The sequence below is a fragment of the Neltuma alba genome, unplaced genomic scaffold (genome assembly GCF_004799145.2).
Source record: "Neltuma alba isolate B1F8T4 unplaced genomic scaffold, ASM479914v2 tig00010229_pilon, whole genome shotgun sequence".
NCBI lineage: Eukaryota > Viridiplantae > Streptophyta > Magnoliopsida > Fabales > Fabaceae > Neltuma > Neltuma alba.
Genome location: NW_021635161.1, coordinates 873,204 through 887,000, shown reverse-complemented (window position 1 = coordinate 887,000; position 13,797 = coordinate 873,204). Strand labels below are relative to the sequence as shown.

Genomic DNA, 13,797 nt, shown 5'->3' with positions numbered 1-13,797 from the left:
TTGCATTTTAACCAACCCAACCTACCATTCTAGACGGGTAAAATGGGTTGGATTAGTAAGTTTAACTCATCTCTAGCACTACTTTTAAGCACTTTGATTAGCTTATATGCATGCATATAAAAAGTGCTCGAAATGAAGATCAAGGTACTATTTATACAATTTCACAACGAGCAACTGAATAAAGAGTATGAAGGAAGTTTAGTTGGCAAAAAGAAGAAAAAGAAAGAAAGACGGAAGTTTATAATAATGAGAATTAAAAAAGTTTAACCTTTCAAATAATTAACTTGTAGTCTGTCATCTAAATCTAAAGGAATGAGAAAAGAGGAAGAAGAATATAATATACCGGAGTACCAACAGGGACGCCATTTCTCGAAGCTGGAATCAAAAGAAAAATGACGTTTATTAAAGTGATGTTTGATAGTGAATATAAAATAACATAATAATTGTCTGTGAGTTTTATGAGAAATTAATTAATGATGATTAGGTTAATTAAATTACTAGAGAAGCTGGCTTGCGCATCAGAAGAGTAGCTGCGATTAACAGTGCTGGTTAAGGGAGCATTTTCTACATACTGGGTGGATAATAATTGATCCCAATAAAATCATAAGATCCTTTCAGCATTTCTGATTCTGCTTTTGTGAACCTTGGCAGTCTATTTCCCACTATAGATCTCATGCTCTTTGGATAATCTCCATATGTAATGGGATCAGCACACCTGCACACACATCAACTATTGCTTGAAACACACAGATTATTATGTTTGGCTGGACAGAAAAGTAATTCGAGGAAGATAAAACAATCAGAGGAAGAATAATGGTAGGTTTTACCCTGTTTGGATAGAAAGAAAAAGTAGGATGGAAAGGAAAGTGGAGGGGAAAATTAAACCAGGCATATAGAGCTCTACATGTTTTCTTCTCTTTTTAAGGTGGCGAGATTTTGTAGAGAAAATATGTTTTCTAAAACTGTCTCGAAGGTTTCTATGAGTATTATTTTCATTGTGAAATTACTCATATTACTTTCCCATTCTTTTCGATTTTCCCCCATTTTCCCCTTTCGTCCATTTTCTTCGCTTCCCTTTTCTCACTTCGTCCAAACAAAGAAAATCGAAGGAAAAAAATAAAATGAATGCGATAATTTGATATTAGTTACACTATACTTGTGTGATAATATTTACAAGACAGCTTCTATCAAGTTTCACACATATGGAGAAAAATTTTAAACTTCATTATATTTTTCTTAGAATTCAAGTACTTTTTAACTTTATCTCTTATTTAGGAGGTGTTTGGATCCACCAAAAAACACTTTTAAAAAGTATTTTTATAAGAAAATCTAGATCAAATTCATATCACATAATTACCTTGTATACTGTAAAATTACTTTTAAAGTTATGGTTTAGTTTTTATCAAAATACCCTCTTAATATACATTATATCCTTTGAGAATAAAATCAACATAGTAATAAAGGAAGGATAAACTTATATGCCATTTTGTTTCTATTTATAAGTCACCTGTAGGGAAAAAATTTGTCCCTAAATATAAGTTATTTGAAGGATAATCAATGAGCTTTTTTCTAATTTTATCACTGTTAACTTAATAGCATAGATAGACAAAGTGAATAGATGAAAGAAAATATAAAACATATTTTTAATGCTTTCTTTAATAAGAGCAAATATGAAAAAAAAATTATCAATTTAAATCCTATAACTATGATAAAAAAAATCATTTTTTCTCTATGCTGTAAATTAAATGAGGCTAGAAAGTACTCTCTCTGTCCCTTATTATAAGATCCAATCTTGTGAATGGGTTTGTCTCTTTTTATAAGATTCTTTTTGAGTTTGTTTGAGCATTTAATACAGTATTACCTATTTTACCCCTAATCTAATGTATTTAACACATTCTCTTTCTTCATTGATCTTACTATTACTCTCTCATATTTATCTATTTATATATAGGGGCATATTTGGTAAAAAAATTATATTTGTTATATATTAATTGCTTTTAACTAATTTTAACTATTTTTTTAAACTACACAATTTAGTTAAAAGAATCTTATAATAAGAAACGGAATAGTATATGCATACCATCCCAACCAAAAATCCAGAACTCGACTTGCAGCTTGCCGATTGGCAGGAGAGTTTTTTTGGGCTCCATCCAGTGAGTCATTAATGTGATTCCAATTTCCCCTTTCTGATATTTTGTTCCCAATACAAAATACACACAAAAAGACACAACAAGATACGTCAATTCATTGAAAAAGAACACACGCAGTAGACGCCAAGTTCCATTGCTGCTATAATTTATTTGTTTTCAATGAAACCTGATATTCGGTTTTGTATAATCTGCCAACAGCGCCGTGAGCAAGCAGAAAATGGTGGGTGACGAGATAGGGTTCGGTGGCGGAGTTGCCGGAGGTGCAGTTTCCGACATAGTTAGGACATCTTCCCGGCGGGAAGCCGCCAGTATTGTAGCCATTTTTGCTGTACCCATAGGGTTTATTCAAAGTAGCCCAATGCTTAACACGATCACCAAAAGTTTTGAAGCAGAAATCAGCATATTCATAGAAGTTCCCCCTTAGATCATCATATATTTAAATATCAATTAAATTAGGGGGGAAAATAATTACATAAAAAATTTACTTCATTAGAATATATATTTAATTGATTATCAATATGACTTACACTATTTTGGGACTGAGAAATCCACGATACTCATCTTCTAAGGCTTGGGGCAGATCAAAATGAAAGAGAGTCACAAAAGGTTTTATTCCTCTGGATGCAATAACATGCTCTGGGTTTAGAATTGTTTGGTTTAAAAAAAGATCTGATAGCAAAGTTAGCTCAGATAAAAGCTCAGACTTATACATATAAATATATACTCTTCCACTCCTTAATATAGGATCCAATTGTTGAGTTGGTTTTAGTTCTAAATATAAAACTCATTTTTCATATTTATCAATTTTCTCTAAATTACCGTTATGAATACTCTCTCAACCATTATCAAGTAGAAGAGCAAGAGGGGGTATTAAAAAAGATGATTATGATATTTTAGGAAAAACATGTCACATTTTTTATAATTAACTAACTTACTTAACTTTCTTAATCTAATTAAATTAGTTAAATGATTCTTATATTAAAAACCGAAGGAGTATGTAATTATTTTTCAATATATATATAATTAAAGAAGCCTCAGAAAAAGAGAGAGAGAGGTTAACCATTTGAAAGGAGCTCATTGATGAGATTATTGTAGAACTCAACTGCCAAGTAATTGACTGTGCCTTTCCCCTCCGCGCGCGCACACACACATATAGATAAAACAAGTTTCATTAATTTGTGCAATTATCACTTCCAACTTTGTTTCAACATTATAATGTCGAAAGATGCAAACAATTGTATAACTATTAAACATAGTACCAGTATAAGCACTTACTAGGGAATATTCTGGACCATGAGATGGAGAATCTGAAAGAGTCCAACCCTATCTTTTTCATTAATTGTATGTCACTCTGTCCAATTAATTAATATGCCATTATCACAATCAACAACATCATTTCCATTGACAAATGAGATCCCGAGAATTATTAAGAAGTCTCAATGACAAGCCAGTAATTATCATTTCTAATGTGAGAACTTGTCATTGCATGTTACTACATTACTATTACTGAGATTTTTTTAGTAATTATGCTAATTTCTTTAAACTTCACAGCAATTTTCCCTTATTTGTAACTACACACACACATATAACAATGAGCACATATGCACCTTGTATTGATGATAAAAATCTTCTGCAACATCACCATTACTCCGATCTGTAATCTTTTCTGTATGTCAAAATGAACTCTCTGGTTAGCATCATTTCTTGGCTTTCATTTACATACTATTCTCTCTCTCTCTCTCTCTCTCACACACACACACACACTCACAAGTTTTGAACAGTGGAAGTTTTTACGAATGTGTGTGCCCATATGTATATATAAATGGTGTCTCCTAGTGACGGTGTCCCATATGCTTGGTCCTCTTCCATCGATATTTACTTCTCCTTCTGACTGAATCATCATAATGTAATTAAGCAACAAAAATTGGGAAAAAGTATAATAATAAATTATAGTATTTCATGCAACTTTGTGAAGAGAAGACTTGAGAAATGAGGAGAATTAATGGAGACATTTTGATGATAATGAGAAAGAGAAACCTGGTAAGCAGCAGAACCAGCACCGAAGATGAAGGAAGGAGGGAAAACGGTTCCATTGAAAGGCCTAATGACTTGGCTTAGCACTCTCTGTGCCTCTCAGCAGCAACACGAAGAAGAAGAAGACGAAGCTCAAAGCTACATTATTTCTTACGCTTGCCATTTTCATTATCTCCTCTTTGCCATTCAAATGCTTCAACACTCACTTCTATGTAAAGTGCTGAAAGACACTGCAATTCTCTAATTTACTCTTTGGGTTAATATAATTTATGATTCTTAAAATTTGGATTTATTATGATTTTGGTCCCTCAAATTTCAAACTTTAGTTTTTGTTTCCAAAGCTCAGTCTGTCTTAAAATATTAGTTTTTGAAAGTATAACAGTGTTAAAATATATTGGAGTGTTGCAACCAGCATTAAATGGTAATACGAAGTCATCAAATGATACCTATCCAAATTTTACTTGGATAACAAATGATTAAAAAAAAAATGTCCTCAAAATGTGGCTGTTTAGCACTTTTTTTTTCCTTATTGTTCATTTGAACATTTGTTCGCTACACTATATTTTGAGAACTCGTCCTCTCTTTATAATTATTTTCTGCATTGTGTTTTGAGAATTTATTCTTTTTTTTGTCCTGTTATTTACATAAGGTCTAATTAAATGTCATTTAATAATTCCACATCAGTTTTAACATTATTTATGATTCTTCACTAAATTTTTAACATTGTTTCATCTTTAAAAACTAACATTTTAAGATTAAATAAATTTCACGAAATAAAATTACATGTTTACAATTTAAGAGATCACCTATAACAATTATTTTTAGAAAAAATAGCAAATAAAAACTTCTAATATGTGAAATTGCTATTTGGGACTCTCAATTTAAAAAATAGCTTTAGAAAACCCAATCCCATATTGTAATTATAAAATCTTGGTGAAATGTCTGAAATCACAACTCAGGTATGCTAAATGACAAGTTGACTATAAGAAATGACAAGTTCACTTTAATGAATGACAACTTCTGTAGAGCAAATCATAACTTGGTTGAGAGGCATTTTAGACATTTCACTAAGATTTCATAATTGCAATATGAGACCAGGTCTTCTGAAACTATTTTTCAAATTAAAAATCCCAAATAATAATTTTATATATTATGGGGTCTTTATTTGCTATTTTCCCCTAATTTTACCGCGGTCTTTATATAAAGTCCCAAAAGGGGGGGGGAGGATAATTTTCGAAGTCGGGTCACCATTATTGCCATCATGCTGTTGTCGCTGTCTTTTGCAGAAGAGAAAATTTCATTCAGAGACAGTTGTAGTGATGGGAGAAAGATTCTCTCATCTATCGTCCTTTTCCATCACTATCATAATAATCATTACACCCAAGAATTGAAATTTAATATTTTGTAAAAATAAATATTATTACCATTTTATTTAAAAATATATAAATTAAATATTTTCTTTCAATTTTTTTCAGGTAATATCTAGACAAATACGTCCTAAGAGGATATGATTGAGGGAGAATTATAATCAAATTTTAAGAAATAAATTTAATTATCTTAAAGTCCATCAACAAATAAAAATAAGTAATAATAAATTTCAAAATAAAAAATAACAATACGTTCAAAACTAGTCACATTTCACTAAAAAATTTTAATAATTAAATTTTTTTCCTGTAGCCTCTTGATAATTCTCCCCCATAATTTATCATGAGTGGCTATAATTGGTTGATCAAAGGCGGGTGAGAGAATTATCCACCAGTCAACTCCAATGTGCATATAAATATACATATACCAAAAATACTTAAATCAATTTTTTTTATATTTGCTATTATAAGTTCTTCACGTGTGTCTTATTTTTTTTTCATATAAATTTATAACTCAATGATAATATGCTAAAAATAAGATACATAATTATATGTTACAAAAAACTTAACATAATAAATATAAGTTACTTGACATAGAGTATTGTGTTAATATATATTAAAAAAGATAAGGTGTTTAAATATCTTGAAAGGATCAATGAAGAAGCGTCCACTACCTACAAGTTTTTTTTAGCTCTTATATGCTCTAGAAGTTTATTTTTATAACAAAATACCTTGACTGTTATCTATTATTAAGTTTGACTATTAAAATATACAATTTGACCAGTATTTTTAACGGTTAAACTTAATTATGGATAACAACAACTTAGGATAGTAATGTTACAAAAATAAACTTCTAAGGCGTATAAGAGCAAAAAAATTTTTTTCAGGTACTAGGCACTTCTTTGTTAATACTTCCAGAATATTGAAACACTTTTTTTCTATACTAAAATCTAGACTAATTGAGATTATACTGTTATTTTTCACACACACGTGCATAATGTTTCAAGGATAGGTTAAGCATATAAACTTTTAATTTTTTTTAAAAAAATTATTTAGAAAATATTTGGATGTAGAAAGATAAGAATTGAATATATATTTTTTGCCAACAAGAATTGAATATATATATTTGGGAAAATAGATTTGTCAATCTTTATAGTTTCATTGGATTTTGAATTAGGTCCCTCTAATTTTATTTCTTTTTATGGAATCCTTATACTTTGTTCGTTAAAGCTATAAGTCCTTCCGTTAATAACTTCTCAAAACGCCGTTAGTCGCTCTCTCTCCCCCCCATTCAAAGCCGATGGCTCTCTCTCTCTCATCAGCCATGACCAGTTTGATGATGACACCAAGAAAGAGAAGAAGAGCCCCTTCTTTAACCGGTTCTTCTCCATCAATATCGACGTGCCTCTTCTATGCTGCTTTCTCCAGTAGTGAGCCTTCTCCTAAGAGGGGGAGGAGGTGGGGCTGACACGTGTAGGATCCTTCTAGTGGGTTCCAGCTCGTGAAGGCAGGGTCTTTGAGCAACGAGGTACGTGGAAATGACGGGGTCTTTGGGTGTTGCGGACTAGGTGGTCATCATCCTTAATTTCTAGCCACTTCAAACAGCCTCATCCCTAAAACTCTAATAACTATTATTACTTTTTTGGCATTGATCAATCTAAAATCATAAATTAATATTGCTGAAGGTCATGAGCATTTGAAACTAAAAAATTAATGCTCTTTCATGGGATAACGCAAGGGTCTCAAAACAAAAGTTTGTAAGAAACTATCAAACTCCCACAACGTCGTTAAGAAAAAAGGATTTCATAAAACAGTGTGCAGAGGTAGTAACAAAACAAGATATTAAATAATACATGACGATTGGATAGAAGGGTCTAATGGGAGCTGCTTGGCTTTCTTATAGTCGGGTTAGAGTCTTGTACAAATGTGCAGGATTGCACATAACCTTCATCGATTAGCATCGACGTCCACAACATAGAACCGACATGCTGATATTGATGAAAAAGCAGACCAATTGAAGAAAGAGCTCTCCTTCTCGGCATCATTATCGAACTGGTTATGGCTGATGATAGAGAGCCACCCGCTTTTAATGAGAGAGAGATACCAACTAACGGTGTTTTGACAATTTATTGACGGAAGGATCTATGGCTTTAACAGAACAAAATATAAGGATTGAATAAAAAGAAATAAAACTAAAAAGACCGAATTCAAAATCCGATGAAATTACAAGGACTGACAAATCTATTTTCCCCATATATTTCAAATATCATTAAAAATATAGGAAGATAAGAATTGAATATATATATATATATATTTCAAATATCATTAAGAATATATAAGTTTCATGGCAACTGAAATGCTTCGTATATTTCGTAGAGTATAAGTTTTTAAAAAAAAAAACAAATTTTTTAAATGATTAGACAATTCTAGTGTCTTCAAATTAAATGTCACATTCCGATGTTGGTGATCCCAATCCATTTGAACAGTATAATTTATATTGAATGAAGATTGTGTCCATATATTACTACAAGACGTTGATTTTAAATTTTATTTAATAATTTTTTTCAAAAAATGGAAGATATAAATAATTAATGCAGTCTATAGGAAATAATAAATATGGAGTAGCTAGGTTGCAAATTTTTTTTTTTTTCTGAAGAGGAAGATTAGAAGTGTATTTTAGTTGAAGGTAGTTGTCTGAATAAACAAATTAAAGGAAAAAATGACAGCTTTTGTTATTTAAAAAAACTAATTGACAATAAAAAATATTGATGGTGGAATTAGAGTTCAAAATAACTAAATTTCATTAAAAAATTTATGAAAGTGAAGTTAAAATATTGTATTATAAATGGCAACATCAAGGGGAGGTGAATTATATTAATCAAAATTTCAAAATTATAAAACTTTTTCATTGCAAATGGAGCTAATCTCTTATAACATGATAAGTTAAGTTTTAAAATATAGTAGATGAGTGTTTACATTTAGTATCTAATTGTATCTTGAGTAGGATTATCCTTGGTAGAAAGATATTTATGTGTCAAAAAAATACAAAGGAAAGTGTTATCTACCCCAACCGTTGAAGCATGTTTTTATATGTTATTATAATTTTGTGGTAACCAATAAAGATTAGGTCTAGCAGAATAAGATAATCTCTCACAACATGATGAACCAATATTTGAATTACTGTTAAGAAATGTGCCTATATTTAATACTCCCTCCGTTTCTTATTATAAGAGACATTTGATACTTATGGCATGTTCCTATATATAAGAGACACTTAAAAGTTGTCTCTATTTTTGTGTGTTGATTTCTTATTTTATCCATATTTGTTGTCTCCAACTCACACTCTTTGCCTCCCACTTCTATTTCTTTTAATAATTTAATTATTCTCTCTCATGCTCTTTCTCCTTATTAATGAGGGCATTTTTGGAAAAAAGATTATACTTTTTACACATTGATTGTTCTTAACTAATCTTAATTACTTTTTTTATTAACGTAATTTGATTATTTGTCTCTTATAATAAGGAACGGAGAGAGTATGTGATAGTGTCTTAAAATAATTATCTCTAATAAAAGGATATTTGTGCCCAGTAAAAGAATTTTGTGGTAGAAGTTTAATACTTCAAGTTCTACTATCCCTAATCCAAAATATAAGGTCTAGTTTGTTTAGATGAGAGGTAGTATGTATTTATATATTAATAAAAACTTGTTAAGCATTAGAAAATAAAAATGATCTTAATTTTTCATGGAAATATTTTCCAGGTTTCATGTAATATTGCATCAAAGTTTTTGCATATTCCAAAGTCCAAACTGGGGATTTGGAGTCTTACGCATATAGATATACTTTAATTTATAGGTCATTAATAAGTAGCTCGCAGCTCAATCTCATACATGTATATAGCACTTACTAAAGTCAAGACTTCATTTATTTAAAATTCATAAAAAGTACATGATTATTTATTTCAGAACATGGCAATAAGCAACCATACGTGGTGCTGATGTGATTCCAAAGCAAATTAAAGCCTCGGACATTAAATATACTGCAAATTAATTGCTCTCCAAAGGCTTGCATAATTAAGGAGTTGATGATGATTATGACTAGTGAAGGAGGAACATCTTGAGCCAATAAGCAGAGTACTTCATGTATCTTTTGAGATTGTCCTTGAAATCCACATAAGTGATTCCAAATCGAACTGTGTAGCCAGCATCCCACTCGAAGTCGTCAAAAAATGACCATGCATAATATCCCTTCACGTTCACCCCGTCCCTGTATATATAATACCCAAATTCAATTTACTTAATATTGCGTTCGGTGTATAATATAAGGTCTGGTTTATAATTTTGATTTATGTATATGTATGGATCACTTACTTGATAGCTTGAAGGAGATTTCTGAGATGGTTATCATGATATCTAATCCTCACACTGTCCTTGATTGCTTCTTGAACCGGTTTTGACGCATTATTTAATTCAGCCACTCCTATACATAATCACCCCAAAATTACTTAAAAATTAAGGATATCACGAACTATAATAATATTGTGCCTGTGACCATGAAAGTGTTTGATGATGATATATATACCATTTTCAGTGATGTAAATGGGTGGGTTCTGGTATTTGTCCTTGACATATATCATAAGTTGATGGATTCCCTTGGGAGCAATATAGAGCCAGCTCAGAGCAGTCTACAAAATTGTAACAATCAGGCTTATGCCGCAAATTGTCTGATTGGAAATTAATCAAGGATGTGTTTATGTATTTAATAAGAAGAAGAAGAAGAAAAGAACATACCGGGGTACCAACATAGAGACCATTTCTCGTGGCTGAGATTGTAAGGAAATAAAAGTGAGGTGGTTTTATATGTTAGTACATTAAATTGAGAAAGGAAGATATATAGAAATGTAATTTTTTTAGGAAAAATTAATCTGCCAGTACCTATATTTTTACCTGATTTTTAATCACATCTCTATACTTTTTTTTTCCCATTTCATCAGGTTTTTATAAATTACGTTGTTTTAATTAAGTCCCCGTAGCTAATTTTTGTTTCTTTAATTTTCATCATGTCCTCCTTAGAGTTTCATATGATTTTTAATCAGATCTTAATAGTTTCTTGTTTTCCCCCTTTTTGTCAGTCACCTGAAACTGTGAGACGCTGATTAAAAACCATGTGAAATTATAAGAACTAGATTGAAAAAAAAAAGCTACAAAAATCTGATTAAAATCAAGTAAAATTATAAGAACATGATAAAAAGAATAAAACTTCGGAAACCTGATAAAAAATCAAATAAAATTATAATGACATGCAGAATTATCTTCCCTTTTTTTAGAAAAAAAATATATGATATATACTTGAGTTCCGGGGATATGTTAACTTGATCAATTACTTACTGGAGAGAGTGACACGCATATCAGAAGTATAACTCCTATTAACAGTGGAAGTAGAGAGGGAGTTTTCAGCATAATTGGTGGTATAATAATTAACCCCAAGAAAATCATAAGATCCTTTCAGCATTTCTGATTCTGCTTTTGTGAATTTTGGAAGTCTATCTCCCACATATGACCTCATGCTCTCTGGATACTCTCCATATGTAATTGGGTGAGCATACCTGCACAATCCACTTATTTTTAGCTTAGCGTCCAGATTTTTTTTCTTTCTCTTAATTGACTATTTAATTTGACTATATGATACTATCCAGCGTATATTTCACTTGGGAAAAAATTTAATTTTTAAAGGCAAATTTATTTTTGAACAATTCAAATTTAATGGAGACATGTTGAGAGGCAAATTCTTGGCCTCGTGTCTTTATCACTTACCATCCAAAGTAAAAATCAAGAGCTCGATTTGCGGCAGCACGATGGACCATAGCTTCAGACATTGGCTCAAACCAATTTGTCACTAAAGTGATTCCTATTTTTCCCTTTTGAGTAGCCTATAATAATTATAATAAATAATTATTGAGTATATTGTTCACTTAGAAAAAAAAATCTTTAAAGTCAAATTGCATATTTTGTTCAATAAAAAACTGATGAAGTAGGATTAACATGCTTTGGGGGAATATAATAATTGGAAAATAAAGAGAACCTGATATTTGGTTTTGTAGATATTAACAGCAGCAGCATGAGAAAGGAGTAGGTGGTGAGCTACCAAGTAAGGCTCGGTGGAGGAGTCACCGGCAGTGCATTTTCCGACGTAGTTAGAACACCTGCCCGGTGCGAAGGTGCCGCCATTATATCCATTCACACTGAATGAGAAGGGTTCATTTAGAGTAACCCAATTTTTGACTCTATCTCCAAATGACTTGAAACAGAAGTTTGCATACTCTTGAAAATCATTCCTAAAATCATCAATCAATCAATTAATTAGAAATCAGAAGAGATATAATAATAATGAGATTATGACATATGAATTAACCACAAATAACTCAAAATTTAGGAAAATTATTGCAAAAGAAGTTTTGAAAATACACATAAAGAGGTTTGATGGATAATGGTGTGTTATCACTTACACAACTTTAGGACTACGAAATCCACTGTACTCATCCTCAAGAGCTTGAGGAAGATCCCAATGAAAGAGGGTGATAAATGGTGTTAAACCTATATACATGTCCACAATTATTCAGCCAATAGATATGAAAAAGGCTTAATTATTAATGTGAGTTATTTATTTCAAAAGTTCATCTTAATACAGAAATTAATTAATATAATGGTGATTTGGAGGTGATTAGTCGATTAAGTAAAAATAGGGAGGCACTGACCATTAGCAAGGAGCTCATTTATAACGTTGTTGTAGAATTTGACTCCCAACTCATTCACTTTTCCCCTGCCCTCTGCACAAAGTCAATTGATAACTATTTTTAAATCACTTCATGCCCTAATCGTTTAATGTGAGAAAAAGCTTACCAGGAAAAATTCTAGACCATGAGATGGAGAATCTAAAAGAGTCCAGCCCCATTTTTTTCATCAGCTGTATGTCACTCTGCAATATTTGGGGAAAAAGGCATTTATTCACAAATACAACCACACAATGCAAAAGCAAAAGACTTGTAATTTTAATCTAGTGACATAAAAAACTTTCCGATAAATGGAAGGTTGTGATTCGATCTCACATCTAATCCTAAACTGTTATTACTTAATTACCCCTTTAATTTATTTATCTACACACACACTTGTGTGTGTGTGTGTGTGTGTGTGTGTGTGTAAGGGTGGTGAATATTGACAAAATAGATGAAGTTGATGATGAGCAGCACCTTGTAGCGATGATAGAAATCATCGGCCACTGCACCAGTGCTCTGATCTGATATCTTTCCTGCTCATTAGTTACACATATTAATTAAAAATCAAATTTTAAAACAATATTTTATACTAAAAACATTAGAAAAAGGGGAGAAAATAGAAAATGAAACATGCATGGTTAGAACAGACCTGGGTGCTGCTTAGTGAAGGTGTCCCAGATGCTTGGTCCTCTTCCATCAATATTTGCTGCTCCTTCTGACTGTTCTTATCAACAAACCAGGGAAAAAAATATATCCATAAACTTTCACTCACACATCAATAATTAAAAATGAATATATATATATATATTTATATAAGTTGTTCTTGGGGCTTTGACCGGTTTAACACAGTTATTCCCAATTGGATCCCACAATACATAAAAAAATATAAGATATAAAGACACACGCCGACCTGATAAGCAGCAGAGCCAGCACCAAAGACAAAGTCAGAAGGAAAGAGGGTTCTATTGAAGGGAACGGAGTAATGGCTGGGCTTTGCATCGCCACCGGTAACCGCCGTAAGAGTGGTGGCGGTGGCCACCAGAAGCGCACACAGCCGGAAACCACGACCACCTTCAACTCTCATGGCTGCTTCTGGTTTTGTAGTTTATCAGTTGTGGTGAACTACTTGATGAAGCTCATCTATTTATAGAGGTCCTTGTTATTACCAACGAAACTACTTTCGGTAACTCTGATTAGCACTCCAAACTCATTATATCAGAATCATTTATATTTAATTTAGATGGTTTAAATTTATTTTTTTTATTTTAGTTTTGGGCATCCCAAACTCATCACATTTGAACCATTTAGATCTAATTTGGATGGTCTAAATTTAATTTTCTTTTTATTTTTATTTTTTAAAATAATTATTTTAATGAGGATGAAATCTAAAATCAAGATAATCTCTTAATATCATTTTTTAAAAATAATTTTTTGTTTAAAAATTAAAAAATACGAACAGTTTAAATCAAATTTAAATGA

General features: G+C 31.3%; 1 protein-coding gene and 1 pseudogene across 1 annotated transcript; both read right to left on the bottom strand.

Annotated features, from left to right (window-relative positions):
• Positions 1 to 564: 564 nt before the first annotated feature.
• LOC114754983 (vicianin hydrolase-like) lies at positions 565 to 4,347 on the bottom strand (annotated as a pseudogene).
• A 5,096-nt stretch (positions 4,348 to 9,443) lies between these two features.
• On the bottom strand, positions 9,444 to 13,407 carry LOC114754986 (vicianin hydrolase-like). The gene is made up of 13 exons (XM_028943853.1): positions 13,229 to 13,407; positions 12,968 to 13,037; positions 12,793 to 12,851; positions 12,446 to 12,521; positions 12,301 to 12,372; positions 12,052 to 12,139; positions 11,628 to 11,880; positions 11,360 to 11,475; positions 10,934 to 11,151; positions 10,337 to 10,368; positions 10,128 to 10,230; positions 9,917 to 10,025; positions 9,444 to 9,812 (listed from the first exon to the last, which is right to left on the bottom strand). Exons 1-13 carry the CDS (start codon positions 13,400 to 13,402, stop codon positions 9,644 to 9,646), a joined length of 1,539 nt encoding a protein of 512 aa, XP_028799686.1. The 5' UTR covers positions 13,403 to 13,407; the 3' UTR covers positions 9,444 to 9,643.
• Between the last annotated feature and the right edge of the window lie 390 nt (positions 13,408 to 13,797).